The sequence below is a fragment of the Podarcis vaucheri genome (assembly GCF_965113315.1).
Source record: "Podarcis vaucheri genome assembly, chromosome: 15".
NCBI lineage: Eukaryota > Metazoa > Chordata > Lepidosauria > Squamata > Lacertidae > Podarcis > Podarcis vaucheri.
In genome coordinates this window covers 45,314,006-45,334,826 of record NC_138753.1, presented here as the reverse complement: position 1 = coordinate 45,334,826, position 20,821 = coordinate 45,314,006, and the positions used below count along the sequence as shown (strand labels likewise).

The 20,821-nt window shown below is 47.5% G+C and overlaps 1 protein-coding gene across 3 annotated transcripts in view; it reads left to right on the top strand.

Moving 5' to 3' along the window:
- The window catches only part of BMP1 (bone morphogenetic protein 1), a 176,886-nt gene that overhangs the window by 145,262 nt on the left and 10,803 nt on the right, over positions 1-20,821 (top strand). For 2 of the 3 annotated variants that reach the window (XM_082200270.1, XM_082200271.1), the window contains exons 11-16: positions 485-630; positions 2,019-2,214; positions 3,074-3,199; positions 4,277-4,437; positions 5,159-5,339; positions 19,602-19,727. In XM_082200270.1, the coding sequence (XP_082056396.1) occupies positions 485-630; positions 2,019-2,214; positions 3,074-3,199; positions 4,277-4,437; positions 5,159-5,339; positions 19,602-19,727 (936 nt within the window). Of the gene's footprint in view, positions 1-484; positions 631-2,018; positions 2,215-3,073; positions 3,200-4,276; positions 4,438-5,158; positions 5,340-18,339; positions 18,766-19,601; positions 19,728-20,821 lie in introns of those variants that run through there. The other variant, XM_082200272.1, reaches the window with a different exon arrangement.

The following is a 20,821-nucleotide window of genomic DNA, read 5'->3' as shown; positions in this document are numbered from 1 at the left end:
CAGCAGCAGGCTCCCTTGGGTCATTCTGGTGGGTTTCAGTGGGAGGTTGCGAGACAAAGCGCGGGGCCAAGAGCCAGTCTGGGAAAGGGAGAGGAGAGGCTGGGGGGCTGGAGGCCTACACTTTACTTTCCAACCAGCCCTGCATTACTCTGTTTTTTTAAGGTTTGAATTTTAAAATCAGGAAGAACAGGAACCAAGGGCAGTTCCTGGGTGCCCCATATGGGGGACCTCAGATTTAAATAAATCTTGTCAAGTTTTCTACCCACCAAGGAAAGCAGCTTGCACAGTCCATCTCCCCAGCTCAACTTTTGGTTGGTCTCTGTGTGGCATTCATAGGGGAAATTCTTTTGTTGCATTAAAGGCAGCCAGGTGGGCTTTCCCTGCATTAGGGGGTGGTGAGTCTCTTGCTCTGGAGTGTCATTCCCAGAGGTTCCCTTTCCAAGAAATGGGATCCATTTCTCATACCTTCATGTTCTACTTCCAGCCATCTGTGGGGGAGATGTGAAGAAAGACAGTGGACACATCCAGTCTCCCAACTATCCTGATGACTACCGGCCCAATAAATTGTGTGTTTGGAAGATTATCGTCTCTGAAGGATACCACGTGGGGCTTTCTTTCCTGTCCTTTGAGGTACCAAAGGCATTGCCACAAGCAACTACCAGCATCTGGGTTGCCTTCCCAGTAGATCACCAGTGCTATATTGTACCATAAAAAAGGACCTGCAGTTCTCCCATTCCCCAAGACTCTCAGTGTGTGTGTGTGTGTGTGTTTGTTTGTTTGCTTGTTTGTTTGTTTCATATGCATGTTTTTAAAAATGCAGATAGCATCTGCTGGGGTGTATGTGTGTGATAATAATCATAGTTGCCAGCAGGTAGGGAGAGGAAATTACACCCTGTCTTCTACTGTTGTGGTCCTGATGAAAATGGTTCCCTTTAATCAGCCCCCCCCCCCCGAGCTGCTATTTGCATTTTTTAAAATTATGTGCATGTTAAGTGCCAAGACAACTTTGATGCCATGTCTGCTACAGCCTTCAGTGCAGGGGTCAGCAAAGTTACTGCGTTTAGGGACCCCTGCTTTAGCCTTTTCTAGGATCTCAGTGCCTGAGTTCCATCCACATTTGAAAGCAACATGAGTCAACAGGCTAGGATCCGGAAAACCAAAACCTCATTCCTGTCACATTCTCAGCTTGGGACCACTCAGAGCTTACTTGCACAGTCACAAAAAGCACATGGGACTGTACCTCTCAAGACTGCAAGGTGGGGTGGGTCACATGTTTCACTGTTTGTCTATTTATTTATTTTTCAAATGCCCTACACACATAAAAGTAGCATATCATGGAATCCTTATCCCTTCTGGGTCTAGACATGGCAACCTAGGCATTCTACCCACCGACAACTTACTTGCTCACTCACAGTTACTCATTATTGTTACTTCTTGCCTCATGGCAGCAGCATAGAAGGCGTGTGGTGCAAGAGAAGGGCAGCCTGCACCCTCAGGACTTAAAATCTACATTAGGCTGGACAAGCAGAGAAGCAGGACAGGAAGGATGGGCAATGGTGGAATCTACATACATATAAAAAACACTGTGAAAATGCTTTATTAAACAACTTTTGGGGGGGGGATATTGAATTTGTCATAGCTCACCATCGCCATCTAGTGGTCACATTTGTATAATGCACTTAAAGCATTTTATTTGCAGCTGCTATTCACCTCAGTTGCTGAGTCCAATGAGTAGCAGAGATAGAGTAAGACAGGGTCCAGTGACGGTGGAAGAATGAGTAAGGCTGTCAAGGTGGGTTGTTTGAAGTGGACCTTTGCACCACGAGGGGAGAGCAAGTGTCCCTTCCGAGTTTGGGAATCTGTTATTCTTTCTGGAGGGCTTGTGGATCTGCCCACCACCACCGCTTGTGACTGAGACGACCTGCAAGAGTCAACTCTGGCAGCCCCATGCACTGTGTATCCTCACTAAGACTGCATGAAATGTTCCCTAATCCTGCATTTCCCCCTCATTCCCGCAGATTGAGCGCCATGATAGCTGTGCTTACGACTACCTGGAGATCCGGGATGGTAACACAGAGACAGGCAATCTGATAGGGAGGTACTGCGGTTACGATAAGCCCGATGACATTAAGAGCACCTCCAACAAGTTGTGGATGAAGTTTGTGTCCGATGGGTCCATCAACAAAGCTGGCTTTGCTGTCAGTTTCTTCAAAGGTACCCCCGGTCCTTCCCCTAGGAAGCAATGGTGTTGTACATCAGCATCAGTTTTCTGTGGGCTGGGGAGCAGATTTCTATGGGCTGAGCATCTGTGCTTATTCAGCTGAAAAAAGGCACATAGCCATGCCACTTTCTGTGTGCTCGTTTGGATCTAAAGGATCAGCTTGTTCAGCCCTCTGATCTGAGATCTTGTTCTTAAAGCAAAGTGCTCCTGAAGATTCACGCCGTTCACATGCTGCAGCCGACGTCTTGCATAGCCTCCCCCAACCGGGTGCCTCCTGGATGTTTTGGAGTGCAACTTGCATTAGCCCCACATCTGAAGGCCACCCGGCTGAGAAGGCTGACCTTGCATTTGGCTGGGAAGGCATTCCATGTGGTTGGTGTGTTCCTGTTCTGGCAACGAGGAGGCAGGCTTCGCACAGGAAAATGTGTATTTTGCTGAGCTGAGGAAACCAGCATCCTCTGACTTCCAGAAGCTGTTACTTTCCTGCCTCCACAGACAATTTTTTGTATGTATTTATGTAAAGCATTTTTAAATGCCATATTAAATCAAAAGACTTCTCATCTTCCTTCCTTTCTTCTTTGCAGGACTGGTAGTTTAGTTTCTCTCTCTCTCTCTCTCTCAAGTCTTGATAGCTACCTCTTTAAGGGCACAATATGAAAAAGAAGCAAGGTAGAAACTCCTCCTGGAGTTTAAGAGAGGAACAGAATTAGAAGGAGAGATGCAGTGCAGGGGGTTGGACTAGGTGGCACTCTGGGTCTCTTCCAACCCTACAGTTGTTAGGTTCTTTGACCCCAAAGTGGGCACCAAATAGACACCCAGCACCCTGGGACTTCTCTGCTGTTGTCTCCCTAGAAGTGGACGAGTGCTCCAGGCCCAACAATGGAGGCTGTGAGCAGCGCTGCGTCAACACTCTGGGCAGCTACAAGTGCGCCTGTGACCCTGGCTATGAGTTGGCACCAGACAAGCGCAGGTGTGAGGGTGAGTATCAGAGGAGTGGGACCTCTCCGCCACAGAGGGCCTCCTTTTCCTAGTTGATGCTACGAGGGCACGGCGGAAATCATTTTATTGAAGAATTTATACACTGCTTCTCTTTAACATGAAAATGACTTACAAACAGCCAAGGTAACTACTGAATTAAAACAATAAAAACCACTTATCTTATCGTAGCCCCAAACAGTAGGAACTGACTGTTCAATATTAGCCCTTATTGTGTTGGTTACCTAGAAGTGTAAAAATAATTCATGCTGGCCTACAGCCTTCTGAAACAGCCAGGCCTTAGCTAAGGAGTAAAGTGTTGGGAACTGGCATAACCTCTGCAGGGAGTGAATTTCACAGAGTCAGTGCCACTACCCAGTGAACTGTGCTCCTAGCAGATGACCTGCAAACTTCATATTAGAATGGCATTCAGAGGAGGCCTCAGATGTTGGACAGAACAATTGCAAGATCCCATATGAAAGAAGGCAGTCCTTAAATATATATATACCGTATTTTTCGCCCTATAGAACGCACTTTTCCCCCTCCAAAAATAAAGGGGAAATCTGTGTGCGTCCTATGGGGCGAATGCAGGCTTTTGCTGAAGCGTGGAGAGCGAGAGGGGTCGGCAAGCCTGGGGAGCCCGCGGGGATAGCAGCCTGCTTGCCCGGAGCACGGGGCATGCCGAAGCAGAGCGCCCCGCGCTTCGGGCAGATATCCGCAGCCTAGGGAGCCTTGCGGGAGTTCCCGCAAGGCTCCCTAGGCTGCGGATAGCAGCCTGCTGCCCGGAGCGAGGGGCGCGCTGAAGCAGAGCGCCCCGCGCTTCGGGCAGATATCCGCGGCTGGGGGGGGGAATAAAAATTGTTTCCTTTATTTCCCCCCAAAAAAACTAGGTGCGTCCTATGGGCCAGTGCGTCCTATAGGGCGAAAAATACGGTAGGACCCAAATCGATTAAGGCAGGAGGTTGATTGCACACCCTTTGTAGTACAACAGAGTTCCACACAGTGCCCACGGGGTGATAGCTTGGGATGTGAGAGCCATATGCCCATCATGATTGACCTTTTGGGTTTTCTGTCTTGCAGCTGCCTGTGGCGGATTCCTCACCAAACTTAATGGCTCCATCACAAGCCCTGGATGGCCAAAGGAATACCCGCCCAACAAGAACTGCATCTGGCAGCTGGTGGCACCCACCCAGTACCGTATATCCTTGCAGTTTGACTTCTTTGAGACAGAGGGCAATGATGTGAGTGCCTGGCTTTAAGCAGAACTTCCTTCACTAACCCTTTGGAGTGTCACACCCCTTAGGGTATCCAGCAACCTTGCATCCCCTGGGATTAGGAAGTGAAGAGCGTCTTGGCCTCTGCGCCACTTTCTGAGGGTCAGAGGTGAGGTGTATTCTGACACCCCCCGTGGTAAAGTATTCTGGCTGCTGTGTTAGATGGATTTGAAAGAGGATTAGAGGAGTTTATGGAGGAGGAAAGGTCTTTGGGGGGCTATCAGCCATAATGGTTACGTGAACCTCCTTGTTCAGAAAAAGGAAACACAGAATGTCAACTGCAATTGCATGGAAGGTCTGCTGTCCTCATGCCCTGTTGGTGAGCTGCCCAGAAGAATCTAGCTATCAGTGGAAAACAGGATTCTGACCCGGATGCAGCCAGGGATCTTCTTAGATTCTTATTAAGAAAATATTGTTGTGTCCTTTTGTTCTCTACAGATATAAATGCACAAGGGGGAGCCCTTCTCATCCTTCCACCCCTAAACAATGTAAAACATCCCTGTACCAGGGGAAGATGGCGCGTGGACATCAAAGGCTGTCTTTCTGTGCTTGGGGCTGGAGGGAGCATATTTTAACCTCAGGTGTCAAAATACTGTGGGCTGCATAGAAGATCTGCAGACTCTTTCCTCTGGCCTCTCGCCCACCTTCCGTAACTCTAGGGAATCACCTGTTTCTGCCTTTCCCGCAGGTCTGCAAGTATGACTTTGTAGAAGTGCGCAGCGGCCTCACTTCTGAGGCCAAACTACACGGCAAGTTTTGTGGGGCGGAAAAGCCTGATGTGATCACCTCCCAGTACAACAACATGCGCATTGAGTTCAAGTCCGACAACACTGTCTCCAAGAAGGGTTTCAAAGCTCATTTCTTCTCAGGTAGAGCCGCTTGGTGCACCCAAGGCATGGATATCTTTTGGCTGCTTCCCCTCATTCCAGCAACTAACCCTTTTTATACACTTCCCTGTGCTTAGAGGGTGCAGTCCCTGATCTCTCCCCACAGGAGCACTCTGGGGTTCTCTAAAGGATTGCTCTGCACTTAGCTCTGTTGGCAGACCCCCCTGGAAGGAACTCACCAGGAATAGTGTTCACCCCCCACTCTTGAACTGGGTGTGAATCTTCCTTGGTCCTAGGAGACTTAATGTTCCACTTTGCACCAGCTGAGGATAGGATGACCCGCCCCCAGTGCATACTGAGTCCCTTAAGAACTCCACATTTCAGAAATCTGTATTTTAAACCAGCAAAGTATTCTGTCTACACAGTGAGGTATTCAACTTCTTTTCAGGCACACAAACATGAGTCTTGCCTAACCATCCTGATTCCTTTTTTCCCTTCTCTCTTGGGCACTGCGTAGACATGGCCAGATGGTGCTGTTCCTCTTCTTTGCGTGTATACTTCCAGAGCATTGAATTAGGAGGGAGTTAACATACCCTGTAAGTTGTCAGTCAGAATACCATGACTGCTATACTCCCAGTAATTAAAAGGTCTACTGGTTTCCTTAGGCACCCATGGTTGCTGAAGCCCTGTTAGCGTCATGTGAGGTGCTATTCCCTTGTCCTGTGCAGCAGGTGAGTCTGTTTGGCTATGGAGCCATGTCTCCTGTGTCTAACAGTAGCCATGATTTCTGCTCCTCTTTACAGAGGAGATTGATTCTTGCACGAATCTTGTTGTCAGAAGCTCCCTTCAGAGCAAGAGAAAGCAAAATTGCTGAATGCATGTTCCTCTGCTGAAGGGCCATTGACACCCATTTTTCATGCAGCCCCAGTGGTGTAACCTCTTCTCAGACCTTCTACCCACAAGGAATTAGAGCGTGTGAGTGGGGATGCATGCATGGGATCTGCCCCCTATCACCCATCTATGGGGAGGGCATCCTGTGCTCATTTAGGCTCCCAAATGGTGTGGAATCCTGATTGTCTATGGTTCTACATCATGCAGGAGCCTATTTAGTTCTTCCTTTAAAACATCTGCTGACTGCGAAATCAACAATGTCCCCTGGGGCAGTTCACACAGAGTCAGGCAATATACATTGAAAACATTGAAAGCCATCACTTCAGACTTCAGCCTGAAAACCAGCACAAGCAACACAACAGCATTTTAAATCCAGATGCAGAATGAATCTGTTCCATGGGGGGAAACATAGTTCTAAAAGGTCTGGGAGAATGAATGAAAAGGTCTTTGCCCAGTGCAGAAAGGTTATTCATGTAGGCTCTGGGCATCCCATAACTGGAGCACCCCTGCCAATGACCCACCTAACTCATGGAGGTGACCGGATGGGGGGGGGGAGTGTGGAGGTTGGAGTGCTCTTTCCTGTGTGCATATTCCATGTGCGTATAATACCTGAAGAGGGTTATAATTGCCAGGGGCAGACCTAAAGAAGACTTGCCACCGAGAGCAGGCTGGGCTCATCTTCTCCTGCACCCTGCACCTGCTCTCGTTCGGCCTCATTGAGGCTTCGTGTGCTAGTCTTTCAAGAATTGTTACATGCAGAGGAGAGGCCACCACTGTGGTCAGGCTCTTTCCTTTCTTAATTGCTCCTCATTCATACCAAGTGTAATCGGGCACCCACACGATCCCGGCCTGTGTCATCTCACATCAAACGGCTGGGACCATACATTCCAGTCCCCATTGACATGAATGGAAGTTCAGCCGAATTTGCTTTGCAGGAAACTCCCTTTGTGGTGCTGATGGGGGATTTTCTGCTGGTGCAAATAGCAGGTTCAGAGGAAGAATTTTCTTCAGGTCCACAACAGGGGAGGAAGCAGTTAAACTCCCCCTCCATGCCTGCTCTTAGCCCCTTAATTTATCAGCCCCCCCCCATGTGCCCAATGCAAATTGAATTTGTAAAATACAGCGCCTTGGACACAAAGATGCATTTAACATCACATGTAGTTTGGCTTTTGAAAAGCCCATCCAGATGTTCTCTCATGTGTGTGAAAATGTGTTTTTTGTCTTGGCCTGAACACAATTAGCCTTAGCCTCAATCCTATGGATGGCCCATTGACATCATATGTTGCTACAAAGACTGAGCTAATGTGTATTAAATAACACCACTTGCTGCCTTTATCTGTGAAAGCCCTTGCAAAGTGGTTAAATTACAGTATAAAGCAGGAAAAGAGCAGAGTTGCGGGGGGGGGGGGGAGAGAAGTTGTGGGAATACATTGTAATTCCCAGGGCTGATACTGCCAAGTGCAGCCCTTTTTAAAGTCCCCTTAACTCAGATACTGCCTTTTATGCTGGTATTTAATAAAAATTCTCTTGAAACAGATGTAGCCTCCAAAATGGAATTTGGTTAAAAAAGCCCTAATTTTCTCACGATACTTGTACCACTGCTGAATTTATGTCCCTGTCTATATTTTTGCTCATCTTTATACAGTCTGCAACTAGCAAGGACGTTTAGCATATTCTGCTTCTCAAACAAAATGCATTTGTCAGGTACAGAAACTAAGCCATTTGCAGGACTTTATGACTGACAAACTCTGGCACAGTGTTTTGAGGAAAACATTGCCTTGAAAAGGAACTGGTGGTGAGGGAGAGATTTATTGGTGATAATTGCTTTGTTGTCAGTCTGCAGCTTCTGACAGCTATTCTTCAAATATGTTTTCTTATTTGGAGTGAAGTGCTTCTTACTAAATTGCATTGTTTTTGCTAAAATTGACTTCTGGCTATCTGATGTGCACTTAATTACATCAGTTTAAAGAGGCATCGGTTTCCCTTTCTAAGCATTTATCGTGAGCCGTCCTTTTAGCTATCTGAGTTGCTGGTTAATGGGAGATGCAAGCAGTAGCTACAGTTGTGCTCAGGTGAGCTTTTTAAAATTCCCATAGATTCCATAGGGGCAATCTGATTCTAGGGATGTGACTATAACTAGATGCATGATGCCAGTCTATGTAAAATGGGAACAGTCAGATGTGAGTTCAGTATCCTTATCCTGAACAGAGTGACTTTGAGATAAGTCTGACAGGACCATATTCAGTGCTCATTCTGCTCAGAGCAGACCCATTGCCATTAATTAATCTAAGTTAGTCATGTCCATTAACTTCCATGGGTCTGTGCTGAGCAGGGCTAGCACGGAATACAACCCAGTGCAACTGCCTTCCTATGAAGTGTGTGAGAGAGAAGTGCAGCCAGCAGGAAGCTTTGCCAGATGCAGATGGTCGGCTGCCCTGACCTTACAGAAGCTGGTGTTGTTCTATCTGATTTTACATACTTCTTAAATATGCACGCTGGGGAAAGAGCTGGTTGTCTGCTGCAACTGCAGTCAAGGCCAAGCCTCTCTCGATCACAGCTTTGTCATGGTTCGTGGCTAAGCCCTTCTTCGGTCCCCTCAGGAGCATTCTAGCACCATTTCTCACTGGAAACCCAGTTGGCTTCCCTTGCTGCGCATGTCCCACAAAGCCAGGAACTGCTTGGACGTCTTAGGTCTCATCCCTGCTTCCACTTCTCCAATGCTGAGAAAGCTCAGGTCCAAGCAGTTTTCCCTTCACCTTCCTTTTCCCAGAGAAAAGCTGCTCTTTAGCTCTAAATCCGAGCAGAAATCATTCCTGAGGAAACCTGAGCTGCCGTTTGCTCCATCTGGGTGTAGAAAAGTGAAGAAGTGTAGAAAAGCCCTTAATCTGCCACATCCATCGGGTTCCATCTGGTGCCTTCTCCAGCTTGTACTCTCCTGATCCCTAGAAGGCAGAAATTCCACAATGGGAAGCCCTGACCTAAATGCTGCTCTTCATTTCAGCCTTGACTTGGAGCCAAATCCAAAGTTGGTCATTTCTTGAATGACAGACAGAGCTTTCCATTTTCACATTGAGCCAACTTGCCTTCTTTAAGGCACTGCATCCTCTAGCATTGCTCTTTTCAATTTTTAACACTCACCAGGCGTATGAACTCTGCAAGTTCACTGCTTTTCCTGCCTGTACTATGCTGTCTGTGTGCTCCGCACACTGTGCTCTGCTTGACCTTTTACCAACTCCACTCTCAGCTATGACACACTCTGACCACATCCCAAGGCAACGTGGCTTTTGCTCTGTTTGATGGCAGCTTCTCTGTTTCTCCACTTGCTTTGACAAACCCTGATATAGGATAGACAGTGGGGAGCCAACACCCCTTTTTCTGGACTAGTTAGGCATTGTTGTCAATCCATCCTGAAGATTGTTTGCCTTTTTGCAGGAATGATCTGTCTGATGTATGCAGCATATAAGATGGGGCAAGACCCCCCCCCAACACACAGAGATTCTAGAGGAGAATGTAGAATGTAGCCAGACCACTGCTGGCTCAGAGAAGGCAGAGGATGATGTTGGGAAACCATTACCTGCTTATGTTGTCTTGTGTTCCATGTTGTCTTGTTACTTTCATGTCAGTGCGACAAAATAATCTCTGGTTTCTGAGCAACTTTTATCTTGACACTTTCAAAAGCAGGCCGCCCCAGCTGCCCCAGCTGGCACAATCCGCAAAAGCTTCAGCAATGTCGCAAGAAAGAGATGGCAGGGAAACAAAAGCCGCATAAACTCTCAACGGCTTATTAAAGGCCTCTATGTCAGTGTTTCCCAAACGTTTTTGGGCAACGGCACACCTGTTTACTGAAAAAAAATCTCGCGGCACACCACCATTAAAGCCCCGCCCCGTGACGTCAGCGCGCAGCGTCACGCCGGGAGGGACGCACAAAAGTGAAAGTTTTTTCCCTCGGCAGCTCCTCTCAGCTGCGCTCAATCCGCCTCGGAGCGCAGGAGCGATGCCTCTCTCTGGCTCTCCCTCCGCGCAGGCTGAGGGAGGGAGGGAGGGGCGCGTGTGACCCGTCTCTGCTGGGAGACCAAACCCAGCGAGGCAGAGTCGCGCGGAGGCGCCCAGGCAGCGCTGCCGGCTGCGAGGAGGAGCGCCAGGCAGCAGCAGGAGGCGCGGCCTCTCCTCGCCGCCGCCGCCCCGCCTCTCGCCGCCCGACTCGCCCGCCTCCCTCCAGGTATCTCGCGGCACACCAGCCGATGTCTCACGGCACACTCGTGTGCCGCGGAACACCGGTTGGGAAACACTGCTCTATGTATGCAGAGGGACGCGGGTGGCGCTGTGGGTAAAAGCCTCAGCGCCTAGGGCTTGCCGATCGAAAGGTCGGCGGTTCGAATCCCCGCGGCGGGGTGCGCTCCCGCTGCTCGGTCCCAGCGCCTGCCAACCTAGCAGTTCGAAAGCACCCCCGGGTGCAAGTAGATAAATAGGTACCGCTTACCAGCGGGAAGGTAAACGGCGTTCCGTGTGCTGCGCTGGCTCGCCAGATGCAGCTTTGTCACGCTGGCCACGTGACCCGGAAGTGTCTCCGGACAGCGCTGGCCCCCGGCCTATAGATGTAAGATGGGCGCACAAACCCCAGAGTCTGTCAAGACTGGCCCGTTCGGGCAGGGGTACCTTTACCTTTACCTTTATGTATGCAGATGGAGCAATGCACTCCCCCCCCCCCCGCCATGGGAGACGACCTGTTTTGCATGCAGGAAGTCCCGGGTTCAGTTCTGGAGTCTTTGGCCAACAAGGTCTCAGCCAGCAGGGCTATGAGAGATTTCTGCCCAAGGCTTTGGAACGATGCTCCCAGTCAGGGCTCCAAGGAACCTCGCTGGCTATAAGGCCTCTCCACATCCCCTGATGAGCATCAAGCAGAGCCCCTGGGTGGGATCGAAGTCTAGGCAATAACTTCGTCAGTTTAAATTATCTTATTAAATTATCATTATTTAATTCCTGGATAAACCTTTGAGGATATCTGCAGCTTTTGTTCTTCTGTGAAACCCTTGAGGGTGGCTGATCCTGAAGGGTTTCCTTTTGCATCATTATGCCAGTACATAGGGACCTGGTTATTTGCTGCAAAGGATTTGGTTCTGGGGAGCAATTCCTTTCAAGACTGTGCTTGTCTCTATAACAGAAGTTGGATGTATGCGTATTCCTTAAGTCATGTGTGAAGTAAGATGGGCTTCACCATGTGCATGTATGGGCTATTCCCTAAATCTGGGTAGAGCCACACAAACATTTACCAAGTGGTAATTTAGCACAGAGTGTATGTAACCATTTGGTTTCTTTGTACCTCCCAAATGATAGAAGGAAGTTTACCAAATGTCAGGTGTGGTAAAAAAAAATTGTCTCATTCCAACTCTCCGTCTATAAAAGTCAGGTGAAAGACAATGAAAGGTTTGTGCTTCCTTCTTCCCTCTCCTGGATTCCGGTCCCTATCAGTGCACCCTGCTTGCCACCCCAGCTTAGAAATACCCCCCCCCCCCCAGTTCTGGGCAAGGCATTCTACAGCCTCCACGTATGGCATCAGATGAGCCCAGCTTCTAAAGAAGATGGCTTGGCCACTTTGTTTGTGAAGGGTGCTCTCTTGCTCTTAGCTGGGGAACATTCAACTAGATAAAAAAATCATTTGAGTTGGTTTTGGGGTATGGTATGTTTGAATTACTTTTTTAAAAACAAAAGCAAGGCATGTTTCACCCAGCAATCAAGAAGCCAGGAACCATCCCAGAATAAAACCCAGCCAACAAGACTTCAGAGGCAGCAGGGTGAGTACCTTGTTATCTTCCTCTTCCTTATGGTTCAAGGGAACTCACCTGAGCAGAGGCCTTATTGACTGTTTATATATAGGAACTTTTGACACTGTTAAGATGAATGTTTTTAGCCTTCTTAATCTGTGTACTATCATGTCCCTAACAGGCCTTGCAAATGAAACACAAATGAATGTTGGAGGTATTTGTTACTGACTCAAGATCTGCTGGTAAAGGAATGTGCAAGCTTCCAAGTAGCACTGAATTCTAAAGCAAAAATCACAACGATAAAGTAGTCCTGGGAAACCTTTGCCCACCAGGCCTGTGCCATCATGCAATCTGCCTTCAAAGTGATCCCAGTCAGAACAATCTGGCCATGCAGATTGTCTAGAGAAAGCAAAACTGGTTACAAATACAGATTTTATCCCGTTCTCATCAGATTGTGTGTCACAGTACTGCCAGCTCATCACCAGAACACCAGCGAACATTATTAACTATTGTTAAGTTGTGGCTTTTGTTTTCTGCCAAGGAGCTCAAAGCAATGTTTTGCTTTACAACAACCCTGGGAGGTAGCCTGAACTGAGAAGTGGCAATGTTCAGTGCAGCGGGGATATCTCAGAGTTCATCTGGAACCTTGTTGAACATAAATCTTGGATTACCAGGTCCCTGCTGGGAAGTGTGCTTAGAGCATATCTGTATCCCCACTACTCGGTTCCCACAGACATTCAGTCATTTACTTCATTTCACTTTAAATTTGTATACCGCCTTACTCTGTTACTATTCACAAGGCAGTTTACAAGCTGAAGAAACAACAAAATAGACAGCAATGTTCACACACCTAATAACAATCTGACCCAATGCAAAAAAGTCACAATAGCTTTAAAATAACAACATATAAAATAAAGCAATATTCATTAATATTGGGGCAAAGCATTAATCCATTAAAATATTGTAGTAAACAGTATAATTAAATATCAGCAAATAAGAATTAAACAGTTTACACTTCTCCGTTACAATAAAGAATTACTAAACAATAATCAATAAAAAATAATGTCAAGTCACAATGCATAAAATACCACAAAACATACAACACCATGTAAGAGGATCAAATTGAGAAACAAGGACACACAACTGAATTATTTTTTAAAGAAATATCCCTGAACTCCTCTTCTCTCTCCCTAGTGGCTTCTGCTGTCCTCCAGTCGTGGTCTGGGAGGGGCTCCTCAGGCGGAGGGGGGGGCAAAGCAGTTGGGAAAAGCCATTGCTTGATGGACAGCAATCTCCACAAGCTGCACCCCATTCATGCTGCCATTTGCAGACTCCAGTGAGGCAGAAAATGGGCAACGAGGGAAAGTTGTGCAAAGCCCCTTCAATGGGCATCCTTGTCTTCCGGGTATTGCTCTGGATGTGCATTATGCCACCACCTCAGGAGGGCAAGTAACATGCAGACTTTGTTTGTTGAAGTGTTGTTAGAGCTGAGAAATGCCTTTTGAAGATAACAAAAGCCATCAGTGAACATCAGCCTTTTCCTGCCTCACAAGTTCTGTGTAGCTTGAAAGCTTGCAAAGTTAAACCTAAAAGGTATCAGTCTAATATAAAATATAATAGTCATACTTATTTTTTATTCTTATTCTTATTATCGCTTACTATGTTGGAATAAAAAAATTCCTTCCAGTAGCACCTTAAAGACCGACTAAGTTAGTTCTTGGTATAAGCTTTCGTGTGCATGCACACTTCGTCAGATACACAATCTGAAGAAGTGTGCATGCACACGAAAGCTCATACCAATTTTTTGTTTTGTTTTTATTTTTGTTTTTATTTTGACTATGGCAGACCAACACGGCTACCTATCTGTAACTGTTACTATGTTGGGTGAGCTCTGCAACAGTTCTCTGCATGAAGGAAGAGATTCCTTTAAACCTATGATTTGAAAACCCCCAGAGCTGCGCAGCGTGTTCCTCTGCTAGGTGCTGTCCGGATCCCTGGGCTCCTGTGGCTTGCAGCTTTGACTTTCATAGCACACAACCGGGGCACGCACAGGTGGTGCAAGGGGAACAGTCAGCATTTTCTGTTTTTGCTTCTTTAGAAAGAAAAGGAAGAGGGAGAGGGAGAGGTGAGAGGCACGAGGGAGCAAGAAGACAACAACTCTTTTTATATGCTATACTTAAATTCTGTTGGGGTTGGCCATTGTTCAGGCAGAAGACAAAGCAGAGGAGAGGCATATGCAAGGCAGCTGAGCATTCTGGGTAATGTAGGTTTATAGTCACATGACAAAAAAAAATATTGAATCAAGAACTAGTTAAAGCCACTTGTGTAAAACCGTCAGGAAAGAAGGAGAGGAGACAGAGTGACAATAATAGATTAAATGCAGCTCCATCTCTCACTTTGGGATAAAAGAGGGATCTTTAAGCAGAAAGGTAAATGCCAGCAGCAGAAACTACGTGGAAAATCAATAACACTCAAAACCTGCTACAGTTTTAGCTGTTGTTTTTCATTTTGCAGTTTTTGTCTTTGCCTTTATTTATTTATTTGCTTGCTTGCTTGCTTGTAATAACCATAAAGAAAATTACACAAAATCACGTTCATATATCGTATAAGTACATCAGTATACATATTTAAATATATAGGCAGCTTTTTAACATTAGCTCAGAACCATCATTTAAGCTCAACAAACCCCAGACATTGATTTCATGTTAAAATATACATTTTAAGATTCTCTTGGTTTTAATCTCTTCCAACTATGTATAAGGGTTTCATCTTTTCAGCATGCCTTGCGCCAGGGTGCCCACTTGCCCCCCCCCCCACATTGGAGGGGTGCATCATGGGACAGCTGCTTGCACGCCGGGGGGAGAATGGGGAGTGCAGAGCTGGGTTCCACGCTGGGCCTCCTCCAAGTGCCAGGAGGGGGCAAGGAGGCATGGAGGGCGCCTGGCAGTGGGGGGGGGGACAGTCCCCCTTCATATTGGTGGGACTGGGCCCCCTGCCTCAAATTATTGAGGGGACTGAAACCCATGCACCCCCTAGACCTAGGCCTTGCGCTATATTTTATCTATAATTGTTAGCCACCTTGACAACAAATATTTGTGCTGAATGTGCAGAAAATGTAAATAGGGAAGACCAAAGATGCAAGACTTGCAAAGCTATAAACCAATTCCTGCCCTTCTGTCTCTTCTCACACAGGTCACAGTAGCACACCTTCAGGTGCCCAGCAGCAGGATGAAACCTCCGTTGGATTCCTTTTCCAAAACTGTCTCAAGCCCCATTATTTGTCACTTGTCCTAGTGATGTAGCTCAAACAACCTAGAGTAACTGAAGAATAGCTCCCTAAAAGCTATTTTAATGTTCTCCTCAAGCTCTCTAGGACCCTGGCGTAGCAAAACCTTGTAGGGAATGCAGGAAAAAAACTACTTGGTGTTTCAGCTCCTCTAGCAAATACACATTTGTGCGCATGCCCTTCTTGTGGGGAAAATTACCCTTCTCTGCACAGTGAGTTGTGTCTGGAGCTGAATAAAGTGTAGGCAGCAGAAAGACCACTGAGTCCACTTGAGGAATTGTAGAATCCTAGAACAGTAGTGTCAGAAGGACCCTGAGGACCATCTAACCCAAGGCCTGGTTAGCATGAGAATGAATCCCTCTGCCTTAGAGCACACACCTCAGCAAGAGGACAAGATCACCAGAGTGATGGCAGACGGTAAGAAAGCAATCCTAGGGTGCTTCTGCCAGCCAAGGAATACATGGGCAGCTGAAGTGCTGCAGGTACCTGGTGCTTCTCTGATGATTCAAAATGAAGTCTTGTGGTGTGTGGTGTAGTGGTTAATAGCGGTAGACTCGTAATCTGGGGAACCGGGTTCGCTTCCCCACTCCTCCACATGCAGCTGCTGGGTGACCTTGGGCCAGTCACACTTCTTGAAGTCTCTCAGCCCCACTCACCTCACAGAGTGTTTGTTGTGGGGGAGGAAGGGAAAGGAGATTGTTAGCTGCTTTGAGACTCCTTCGGGTAGTGATAAAGCGGTATGGAGGACTCCCTGATCCTGAATGGGGCAACTGAAGGACCAGGTGCACAGCCTGGGAGTCATTTTGGACTCACAGCTGTCCATGGAGGCACAGGTCAATTCTGTGTCCAGGGCAGCTGTTTACCAGCACCACCTGGTACGCAGGCTGAAACCATCCCTGCCTGGAGACTGTGTCGCCAGAGTGGTGCATGCTCTAGTTATCTCCCGCTTGGACTACTGAAATGCGCTCTATGTGGGGCTACCTTTGAAGGTGACCCAGAAACTGTGTACAACTAATCCAGAATGCGGCAGCTAGACTGCTGACTGGGAGTGGCAGCCGAGACCATATTACACCAGTCCTTAAAGACCTACATTGGCTCCCAGTATGTTTCCGAGCACAATTCAAAGTGTTGGTGCTGACCTTTAAAGCCCTAAACGGCCTCGGTCCTGTATACCTGAAGGAGCATCTTCACCCCCATCATTCAGCCTGGACATTGAGGTCTAGCACTGAGGGCCTTCTGGCTGTTCCCTCACTGCAAGAAGTGAGGTTACAGGGAACCAGGCAGAGTGGCGCCCGCCCTGTGGAACGCCCTCCCATCAGATGTCAAAGAAATAAACAACTATCCGACTTTTAGAAGACATCTGAAGGCAGCCCTGTTTAGGGAAGTTTTTAATGTTTGAGGTTTTATTCTGTTTTCAATGTTCTGTTGAAAGCCGCCCAGAGTGGCTGGGGAAACCTAGCCAGATGGGTGGGATATAAATAATAAAATTATTATTATTTAGGCAGATGTAAAACAATGATATTTGTCAACAGGTATCCAAACAGCCCTTAGAGTCAGAGGCCATTACATGTTAGCATAATGCAGCTCTGCTTAAATTTTTGTTTGCTGTATCTGTTTTGGTAGAGCTCTTGTGTTTGTGATTCAGAAATGCATGCAACCTCAGGCTAAGGCTTGTGTGCTTTAGTGCTCTGGGATCTGTGTGCACAGTTTAAGGTTTAAAGGTACGCAAGTGCCACCTTGTCAGTGTCATTTCAAGTTAGACATCTCCATGGATGGCCTTCTGGTGTAAGAAGTTGCAGAGTTCCAGTAGACCCTATTCCAAATCAGAAACAGGTAAAGGAGCAATTAGGCTGCATCAACTCTTTTCCTGGGATGTGTCCTGAGGAAAGCTGGTGCAGTTGGAGCCCAGAGGGAGTAATCACTTCCAGCTTTCCTAGTGAGGAAGCAAATTTCTCTTTAAAGAGGAACATTAGGTCTTCTGGCCTCTCCCCACACCGGGGTGCAAAGACCCACCTGCCAAAGACGCAGCAGCAGAACTGCCCAAGAAAAGAAAGGAATTATATATATATATCTTTCTCTGAGAAAAACGAGAGGATGGTGTGAATGTGTATACACCTGAGATGCATTGGATCAGAGGACCAGGCAAAAAAAGTGGGAAGGGACAGAACACGACAACTAAGTGGACAGTATTGGTGTGAGCGGCAGAATTGTCCCAGCCCTCTGCCTGCTTGAGACCAAAGGTTGCCTGAAAGCAGAGAGAGAAAGGGAGGCAGTTGCAAGTGGCTTGCTTAATTTGCTTGCCATGCCAGAGTTCTAGCAGCACATCTGTAGCCAACATTTTGCTCTTTTTTTGTTTTAGTTCTAAGCAGGGTAGAGAAGCCAAATCAAGTGGGGGAGAGGTATTTTTAACCCTTCCCACAGCACTCTTTTCATAACCCAAATTCAAACTGCTGTTTGCCCCAAAGGGAAAAAACGTGCAGGTACATTACGTTTCTCCTTTATGGAGCATCAAGCAATCCTCCTCTGGCTTGCACCTTCCTGAGCCTCCTGCCAATGCTGCTTCCTGCAATCTGGCAGTGAGCCATTTTGGGGGGCTTTGATTTTGGGCCCTGGAAATCTCAGTTCTCTTTGTGCTGTTAGATTACGATGCCACAGTTCGGCATACCCAGCATTTCTGCTGATTTAACAGGGTAGGATCTTAATCATCTTCCAAGGATGTTTCTTGAGCTGTGGGTAGCATCCTTCCCAGGTCTCCACCTTGTCTCTACTGCAAACAGGTACACCAAAGTTGTATTGATAACCATCACTTGAAGCTCGGCTGAAGGTCCTGGAACTGTGCTTTAGGTTGAATCAGCTTATTAGACCCCTCTGCCTTCAGCCAGACTGCAGTGCCTCTTCTTGATGCAGTCTCTCTCTTTCCTGTAGCTGTGTCCCTCTCTGTATCTTAGCTGCTTCTTAATTTGGCTGTTTGTGGTATGCACTGTAAGAGTATGGCCTCTCACTGCATGCCCCTCCAACTGATTATTTAAAAGTAACATTATTTTCCCCACCTCAGCCCATTCCCTTGTACTTCCTCTCATCTTTTCTCCCTCTCTCATTTCAGAAAAGAACCAGCTACCGAAAATGCGTCCTCCAGGCTTGAAATTTCGCCTGAAGAAGCGCACACAAGCCCCATACTGAACTCGGCTGCCCTTCCATTTGTTTCTCAGGAACTCCACAGCACCTCCAAAGGAATGGGTTCATCAGTATTCCTCATGTTCCCCAAGACAGGGAGAACCCCCCTCCTTTGTTCTACCCTAAGCTTGGAGGTTTTGCCATCAAGAAAACAGCCCTAGTCATTGCCCCAACAGAACTCCCCAAATCCTTTCTTGACTGAACTGATTGCTGGTGCTTTTAACATTCACTGTTGTTTTTCGATTTCTCTGGTTTGTCATTGACCAGCTGACCTTGTTTTTGCCTTTTTATTGTGTCTGTGACATTTTCCATTGATAAGTAAAGAGGGGCACCATGTCCTGGTCTCTTTCCTGCAGCTCCTTGTTGTCCATGTGTCTGTTTTTCTTCTTGCTCATCTGTTCAGTAAGCAGGTAATGGTTATGCCCATTTGTTATGTGCTGTGTAGCATCATCTGTACATAGAGGGCAGTCTTGGCTAGGATTACGGGCTCTGGCGCCATCCATTTTACTGTTCACATACTGTGGAATCCTGATTTGTGCTGCTGAGAGACTTAATCGGGGCTGTCCTGCCAATCTGGGTGCTGCTGAGCATCAGAGTAGCTTGGTGCTTTGGTAGCTTCTTTCTGCATTCTGAGAACGGGCAGGGGAGGTGCTGGAGTCGAACGGCCCCGCCGGAAGAACAGTCACTAACCTAGCCTAACATAAACCAATGGAGAGGCAAGCAGTGGCATGGAAAGTCCAGTTTATTCAGTCAGCAGACTCAAGTGGAAAAGCTTTTGTTGGACTATGGACAACTGTAGGCAGTTCCTGAAGGCCCCTCTCTGCACATTTCTCTGGGAGAAGGCGGGACAAAACTGCTCTTGACATGCTGCTTCATTGGGAGGGGGCGCTTCCATTACTTGAGGACTGCTACCGCCCAGGAATAGCTCTACTGTTTTATTCTGCTGATTGCATAAACTGGCCCAAAGTGCCATTGTGTTTTGTTCTCCCTTGTTCAGGGAGGACTCAAATCATGTGGTAAACCATAGAATTTATGAAGGACTTAATCTTGCTGAAATCATGCCATGGGCTCACTGACACTGGAAGTTGCCAGTTTTCAAATTAATTCAGCTGATCTAGATGCCACTTTGTCTACAATAACTGTGTTGGTCAGTAGGGGGCAGCTGCTAAGCAAGTGACGCTTCTTTCCTAGACAAAGATGAATGCTCGAAGGATAATGGTGGATGCCAGCACGAGTGCCTGAACACTTTTGGCAGCTACGAGTGCCAGTGCCGCAGCGGCTTTGTGCTGCACGACAACAAGCATGACTGCAAAGAAGGTGCGTTAACATGGTTTTCTTGGTGAAAAGGGTCCCCCTTGTGGATCTCCCAGTGCCAGTGCCAAAATCCTTGTCTGAAAATCCATAGGCATAAAAGATTGGTTGGGTCCAGCGATGCAAGATAGATGCCCTCCACCTGTGTAATACGTGCCAGCTATTGACCACTTTCTTAACATGTTTTGCATACAGAGGACCCCAGTTTCAATCCCTGGCCCCATCCCCAGGAAGAGGGAGCAGGGATAGGAAAGATGTTTTTCTGCCTAAGAAGCGGGAGAGTTGCTGCCAGTTAAGAATAGGCAAGACTGGGCTAGATGAAGCAAGGGCATAGGGCAGCCCCCTGCGTCCCATGGAACTAGGGGTGTCCATGGGCAAGGGAAGATATGGGGCCAGGGTCAGGTTTTTGTAGTAGTATTTAATGCCGGGGTAGAGAGCCTGTGGCTTTGCAGATGATGTTGGACTACAGGTCCCCTGAACCCTGGTCCTGCTGGCTGGTGCTGATGGGAGTGGGAGCAGGAAGAACATCTGGAATGTCACAGGTTCCCCACCCTTGCTTTGAATGTAGGGGTGGGGAACTTGTAGCCTGCACACGTCAAGAGGCCCTAGAGCATAGGTCACCAGTTCCCCCTGTGAGGCACCCATGTGTTCCACCTCTGATGTCATATGTGATATCAGATGTGGGGGAGGTGAAAATGCGGCTGCTGTGGAACAATTTGAAGCCTTAAAAGTGCCTCTTCTCAGGGCCAGCTTACTTATTGGTGCTGGCAGCAAGCCTGCCCCAATTAGCTGCACAAGGGAGTTCCACTTCAGGAACTTGGTAGCACAGCACATCCCAGCGGACTTCATGTAGGCAGCCAACAGCTGATGGGCACCTACAGCAAGCTGGCTGGGATCTGCATTGGCAGCAAGCCCAAGAATCCGCAGTGCAAATGCTCCTCCTTTGTAGGTGCAACTCCAGTTGTGTCCGCCAAGAAGTATTTTTTGTTTTGCCATTGTGACATCGGGTGATTGGCAGGAGGGAGTCTGCATCCACTCATCAAAATGGCCTGCAGAGGGTTGGGGAGGTCAATATTTGGCCCATGGGTTGGATCCTGTTC